The following is a 7,500-nucleotide window of genomic DNA, read 5'->3' as shown; positions in this document are numbered from 1 at the left end:
CCAGGGCACTAATATGACGAGGAGACTGAACGATGGAGCTCCAGATACACCGGGGCCTTATATTACAACACAACCTGCTTTTATACGTGTTAAAGATTTACTAGATTATTATGAAAAGGAGGCTGTTCTTCGTCGGATCTGCTTTTCGCTCAAGGTGACCTGAACTGAACCAGTGAGTCGTGGTGACTGGTTTGCCGTTAGCTGTGTGCAGAAATCTGGCTACAGAAGCGCCACGTAAAAGGCAACATGGCTGAAAGGCTCGAGTCGACGAGGAAGCTTTAACAAAAGAGAGCTCGCCGCCTGACCCAGGACTGAACAATACACAGTTTATAGCTCTCAAAGCCAGGCTTTTCACTTTAACACTGCAACTGCAACAATGGCAGAACTCATCTCTCTCTCTCTCACACACACACACACACACACACACACACACACACACACACACACACACACACACACACACACACACACACACACGCACTGAGAGCGAAAGAAAGAAAACAACTGAAGATAAAGCAGGGATTAAAAGAAAGACGGAAATTGGGAACGTCACTGCGGTAAAACGAAGAACGGTTAAATAGTTTTTCCGGGAAGGTCTACGGACCCCTCGCTCTTTCATGCAAAACGTTAAAATGTGGAGGGGAAAAAAAAACAGAATACAAACTTAAAGAACATTTTACGCTTGGCTGAGATGGAAACAATTCTAAAACTAGATGTGAAAAAGAGCGATGGAAAGAGTTTAAAAAAAAAGAAAACGCTGTAAATCACATGTTTTATCGCTACAGATAAATATATCTAATCGTAAACGAGGCCTCGAATGACCTGGTGCACCGTGTGACATTGTGACACCCTGTCCAGGATAAATCACTCAGTTAACAACACACTGTGTGTGTTTGTGTGTGTGTGTGTGTATGTGTGTGTGTGTGTTTTCAGCTTAGAGAGACGGTCTGTAGATATTTAGACTATGATGATAACTGATCTAACTTGGAGCTAAAAGGCCTGGATGCAGGGTCGCGACTTCAAGGCCAAAAGCTCAGGTTCAAACGTTAGCTGACACTTTACACACACACACACACACACACACACGAGAAGTTTGAACAATAAATATAAATTAATCAGATTGAAGGGTGATGCAACTATCAGTATAACAGACGAACTACGCCGCACACACAGGATTACACCATAGTGGATCAGACACGGGACTATCAGCAGGAAATCTGTGTGTGTGTGTGTGTGTGTGTGTGTGTGTGTGTGTGTGTGTGTGTGTGTGTGTTTGAAATCCCTGATAAGCAGAAGTAAGCAGTATACTAAATGTCACCACAGCCTTTGTAGTTTGTTTACTATTGCGGTTCTTTATTTATATTTTATTTACTTTGTTTGTTGTTGCAAATATAAATATTGTTGCCAGGAAACGGAAAGAGGAGAAATTTGTTGTTAAATAGTAATTGCTTGGCACACAAACCCTCATCTCTCTCTGTTCTAACCGCAGAGATTCGTTTGATCGTGAATGTTTAACGAGTTTTGTAAAGATCGTTAGAAAACAATGCCTTAAAACGAGATGTCAATTTGTTGACCAAAGCAAAGGTTTCTAGTAAACAGTCTTGCAAAATATATTGCAGTAAATAGAGCATTTTCTACAGAAATGCAAAGCAGAAGTCTTATAGAGTCTTACAAAACACTATATAGACTTTGTGTATGTGTGTGTGTGTGTGTCTGTGTGTGTATGTGTGTGTGTCTGTGTGTGTATGTGTGTGTGTATGTGTGTGTGTATATATATATATATATATATATATATATATATATATATATGTGTGTGTATATGTGTGTGTGTGTGTGTATGTGTCTGTGTGTGTATATATATATGTGTGTGTGTATGTGTGTGTGTGTGTATGCGTGTGTATATGTGTGTGTGTGTGTGTGTGTGTGTGTGTGTGTGTGTATGTGTGTGTGTGTGTGTGTGCAGTTGTACTATCACCAATGCTCTAGGTGAACAGGTCGAGTGTTGAATGCAGATTATTTTCAGGCGTGTTTAAAAATCCTTTATGGGGTGAAAACTAATGTTCTGCCTTTCTGACTCTACACATGCCTCAAATCACATGTGTGAGGTTCCAGATTCCAGTCTGAGAAAAACCCAGTCAGGTTCTTGTGTGTTTCACCTGCTGCGTGTCGAATGTGTCGCATGTTTACACACAGTGGCAGGTTTACGCCTAATGACCCCTATAAAGCACCTCCAGCTGTGTGTGTAGTGTTTAGTGTGTAAACCCGGCACAGAGACGTGTGAGATACTGAACAGACCCCAGGCTAACATTTTATAGCTAATATTATCTATTCCTGTTGTATCTGCTCAGTGCTTCTGCTTATTCATTTATCCGTCACGTTACAGGACGTCTCCTTGGATACGCGGTGTGTTTAGGCTCTGATGTCTGTACGTCAGTTTCCTTCCTTCTCTCGTGTCTGTGTGTTAAATAGACCTGTGATCTTTCACACGGTTTGCATCACGTTACTGATGTGGCATCATGTTACTCAGTGGCTTTTATCAGTCATATAAGTACAGGTGTGCGTGCGTGCGTGTGTGAAGTTTTCGTGTGGTGTGGTGCTCCTTTAAATGTCAGTCCTACAGATGGATGTACGGCCACATGTCAGTCTCGGCGGTGTGGCCGATGTATTTTTATACAACTTTCCACGTGTGAGTGTGTCTCACCTCCACGGACCCCCTCTAATGGGTAGAAGAAGGCCACCAGCAGGTTCATGAGGACAGCCAGGTTGAAGGAGATGCTGCTCCAGAAGGACATGTTTCGTGAGCACCAGTACAGAATGGGCTGAGCTAGTGATGACAGGAGGGAGAGAACGAGTGAGTGAGACAGAAGGGGAGAGCGCGCGACGAGAGAGAGCGAGCGCGAGAGAGCGCGATCTCTAGAGAGAGACATAGAGACGCCCTCTCTCATCTCTCTCGCTCCTCTCTCGCTCGATCTATACTCCTCAGCTCCCTCGCGTACGCAGCCTAAGCTCGCTCTCTCTCTCTGCCTCTCGATATTGCGCCCTCGATTTATCTCGCTCTTCCGCCCGCTCTCGCTCTCATCTACTCTGCGCTCTCTCTGTCTCTCTCGCGCTCTTCTCTCTCCCTTCTGCTCTCTCTCTCTCTCGTCTGCTCTCATCCATCTCTCTCTCGCCCTTCTTTGCTCTCGTCTCGCGCGCTCTCTCTCTCTCGCTCTCCTCTCTGTCTCTCTCTCTCTCTCTCTCTCCTCTCTCTCGCTCTGTCTCTTTTCCCTCTCTCTCTCTCTCTCTCTCTTTTTTGCTCTCTTGCCCTCTCTCTCCTCCTCTCTCTCTCTGGGGAGCGCGACAGAGAAGATATACGAGAGAGAAGCGAGAGAGAGAGTGAGACAGAGAGAGAGTGAGACAGAGAGAGAGAGTGAGACAGAGAGAGAGAGACAGGAGAGAGAGAGACAGAGACAGAGAAATGAGAGAGAGAGAGAGACAGGAGAGAGAGAGAGAGAGAGAGAGAGAGAGAGAGAGAGAGAGAGAGAGAGAAAGAGAGATAGGAGAGAGAGAGAAAGAGAGACAGAGAGACACAGAGACAGAGAGAGAGAGACAGAGAGAGAGAGAGAGAGAGAGAGAGAGAGAGAGAGAGAGAGAGAGAGAGAAAGAGAGATAGGAGAGAGAGAGAAAGAGAGACAGAGAGACACAGAGACAGAGAGAGAGAGAGAGAGAGAGAGAGAGAGAGAGAGAGAGAGAGAGAGCATACACACATAATCACAAAGTTAATACACACAAACACACACACTTCTATGCTACTAAATACATCAGAAGGTTACAGTCACACGCACACATTGTGATTATTATTGAACCCTGTGCAGCTTCTGTCTAAGCGTCTGAGATGTAAAAGGACATTTTATTTTACCAAATTGTTTTACAGATCACATTCTCCAGAACAGACAAACTCATACACAGGCAAGTTTAGGTGGCAGTCTGTTGTAGTGCCAGTTAGAGAAACGTCTTCTGTTCAGGATGTCTGATGGAGCTTAGGGAGCGATTGTATCTCTGTGGGTATCTAACGTTCCCTGTCTCATTCTCACCGATCGGTTCGTTCAGTCAAAGACAGATTCTAAAATGTCCTAAACATCCTCTTTTGACCAGAAATAACACACACGAAGAGAAGTGAAGCTGCTAATTAAAAACTTACAAGCCCCTGATAAAGAGGCAGTGGAACATTATTAATGTTTAAGGCCATGCATGGGCTGGTTTCCATGGAAACCACCACGGTTTCTATTCAGATCTGCTCAGAAGAATTTGCAAACCCGATCGAACTGCTGACCTCGCGGTGCAACCTGTTTAAGCTTAATATGATCCACGGAGCTTTATCTTTAGTTAGTCCTCCATATATATATATATGTGTGTGTGTGTGTGTGTGTGTGTGTGTGTGTGTGTGTGTGTGTGTGTGTGTATGTGTCCCTTTGAAAAGAAACAATTTGTTCGAAGTCTCTAAACCTTTTCAGTAAAGGTTATAAAGCAAAAATAAATCAATAAATAAATAAAAAAAATCAGACAGAATGGTGCTTGTGAAATTGCACTAATTAGCCGGTAAGGTCTGATTTTTTATTGTGTGTGTGTGTGTGTTTGTTTGTGTATGTATGTCTGTGTGTGTGTGTCTATTTGTGTATGTGTTTGTGTGTCTGTGTGTATGTGTATGTATGTGTGTGTGTGTATGTGTGTGTGTATGTATGTGTATGTGTGTGTATGTGTATGTGTGTGTGTGTATGTGTGTGTGTACGTGTGTGTGTCTGTGTGTATGTGTATGTATGTGTGTGTGTATGTGTGTGTGTGTGTATGTATGTGTGTGTGTATGTATGTGTGTGTGTATGTGTGTGTATGTGTGTGTGTACGTGTATGTGTGTCTGTGTGTGTGTATGTGTATGTATGTGTGTGTCTGTGTGTGTGTGTATGTATGTGTGTGTGTATGTGTGTGTGTGTGTATGTATGTGTGTGTATGTGTGTGTGTATGTGTGTGTGTGTTTTTTTGGGTTGTTTTTTTTTTACACACACAGGGTGTATAAAAAGGGTCATTAATACCCCGAAACAGATCTGAACAGAACGACCGACTCCAAAAGCACGAAGCGTTTCTCAGCGCTCTGTTATAACGGTATGGACGAGCGTCACGTTATGGCTCTGCACCTTCACACCCTTAGTGCTAACAGATGAGACTTCTGGTTTTGAGGTTTTACACCGATAAGAAGCTGCTGTTGTGTGATGAGAGATGATTAACATACTCCCACTGAGGAAGAGGCGAGTTTAACACTTACTAATTTATTATGTTTTTTTTTTTTTCCTCTTTCCCACCCTGACACCACTTAACTAACCCGAGCCTACGGGTATACAACGTTACACGCTGCTCTCATTCCACTGACTGTGGATTATTAATCTTATACAAACGATCTCAAACCTGCTACGAAAATTATTCCTTGCGTTTGTGGGGTGGGTTTTCCCGCTTCATTTCATATCTTTCTATCATAATTTTATTAACAGAAGAGATCGTTTCTCCCGAGGTACAGTACGTATCTCTCTCTCTATCTCATCTCATCCTCCCATACAGATTCACGGCGCTATTCTTCACCTCCTACATGCTTTGTCATCCTCGCCGCACACCTGACCTTCTAACAACCCCTTCCTCCTACTTGAGAACTTCTCCCTCTCTCCATCCCTCCTCCTAATGAGATCCTGATGATTCAGCTCCCTGTCCCTCTCTCTCTCTCGCACGTACGCTCTCTAACTCTATTGCGCTTATGCCTCATGCTCATGCCTTAACGTGAAATAACTTAAATTTGTACTTTATCTGCTTTACACACCCTCTTCACGCTCCCTTGGTGTAATGAGGTCGGGGTTTTTGCGTGATGAAAACGCAAACCCGAGCTACACCCGGAGAGGGAGAGTGTGTGTGAGTCACCTTATATAGGACAAAGAGGAAGTGAGAGGGGCCACGCACAGGGCACGGAGTCTGCGCTACCAGAGGTCTCTTGAGTACCTCGGAGTTTCTTCTGCCAGTTCATCTCGTTGAAGAGGTCTTCAGAGCGCAGGAAGAAGTCGTTGATTTTGCTGCCCTGTTCGTCGCGCTCTGTGGTGTAATACACACGCAGCTTAGACTCCTGCGTGAGGAACTCGCAGATGTTGGGCACGGGGAAGACGATCTGCTCCATGGTGCGGTCCAGGCGCACGATCTGGGCAACAACCACAGGTTACACTCAGCCCTTACAATCACGTGCACTAAAAATACTGTACTAAACTGTAGTCCTAAGTATAAAGCTAAGCAGGACTAAGCAGGAATAAAGCGTCCGCGAACAGCCGTCCGTCCCTCCGTCCGTCCGTCCTCGCACCGGTTTTCTTCCAATACACCGGTATGCGATCATATTACACAACAGTCGTGGTGTCTTTCAGGCTGTAGACTATGAGGAAAGGAGATCCAAAATGTCTGCCGACAGCAACAGGATGTACAGACCTCTATTTGAGCCGTGTGTTTGGCATAGTACTCCAGAGCTTCGTCGCCCTCGCCGTATGTTCCTCCTGATTTCAGCATGGCCTGCAGCTCCTTGTTGTGTCTGGCCAGCTGTAGGTATTTTCACAAAGAAAAGTCAGGTGTGAAATATAGTGCTGGTGTAGTCGGGTATCGTGTTCTGTCATCTGAATTCAGAATTTTTTCATTTATTTATTTATTTATTTTTAAATCCTGTTTCAGAACGTTTTGGTTCTACGTCAAATCTGCTTGTTATTCGCCGTTCGTTTCGATATCTTTGTTGTTTTTCTCTCTACGCTGCACGACCGTTGTTGTGAGAGAAAGAGACCCAGAGGAAATGAGCTCACCTCTATATTTGCATCAGAACACAGACATTGTTACGTGCGATGATAAGACCTCAAAAATAAAAATATCGAAACGAACGCTTACTGGGAAAAGAGACTCGATGGAGGAGTCGAATGTGCGTCCGGAACAAACCCGAGTGACGATGTGACGCATTATACAGGTCGTAGTTACAGATTAGATCTGTGACTTTTAGTAAACTGTTAAAGGGAATCGAGTGGCGTATGTAAACGTTACGATCTCAAGGGTTACATTATGGACAGAATCCGATTTATTCACTGTGACTCAGGGCTGACTCGAGGCTCAAGGGAGAGTCGAATATTATACTATAAGAGCTGAATGGATTCGTCGCTCGTGGAGGTTCAGCTTTTTGAGGTTTGATTGAAGCTGAAAGATTTTAATTTCGTTCGAATCTGGAGAGTGACGGTGACGGTTTTGCGATTTAACCTAGTTGAGAAACTGTTATGTAGTTAGAATATCGTGTAGTCTATGTTTATGTATATGGACATGGATATGGGGGGGGGGGTCATGGCCTAATGGTTAGAGAGTCTGACTCCTAACACGAAGGTTGTGGGTTCGAGTCTCACGCCGGCACTACCATGACTAGGGTGCCCTTGAGCAAGGCACCGAACCCCCCAACTGCTCCCCGGGCACCG

At 44.4% G+C, this 7,500-nt stretch overlaps 1 protein-coding gene across 13 annotated transcripts in view; it reads right to left on the bottom strand.

Moving 5' to 3' along the window:
- itpr1b (inositol 1,4,5-trisphosphate receptor, type 1b) overlaps positions 1 to 7,500 on the bottom strand; it is an 80,098-nt gene that overhangs the window by 24,334 nt on the left and 48,264 nt on the right. For 10 of the 13 annotated variants that reach the window (XM_047807016.1, XM_047807022.1, XM_047807040.1 and 7 more), the window contains 3 exons: positions 6,488 to 6,595; positions 5,978 to 6,209; positions 2,702 to 2,824 (listed from right to left, as the gene is read on the bottom strand). In XM_047807016.1, coding sequence (XP_047662972.1) covers positions 2,702 to 2,824; positions 5,978 to 6,209; positions 6,488 to 6,595 — 463 coding nt within the window. The remainder of the gene's footprint in view (positions 1 to 2,701; positions 2,825 to 5,977; positions 6,210 to 6,487; positions 6,596 to 7,500) is intronic. The other 3 variants (XM_047807035.1, XM_047807041.1, XM_047807061.1) reach the window with 1 other exon arrangement.

This window comes from Tachysurus fulvidraco, chromosome 2 (genome assembly GCF_022655615.1).
Source record: "Tachysurus fulvidraco isolate hzauxx_2018 chromosome 2, HZAU_PFXX_2.0, whole genome shotgun sequence".
Classification (NCBI taxonomy): Eukaryota; Metazoa; Chordata; class Actinopteri; order Siluriformes; family Bagridae; genus Tachysurus; species Tachysurus fulvidraco.
Note: the sequence above shows the minus strand (reverse complement) of the source record. Positions and strands in the feature narration are given on the sequence as shown.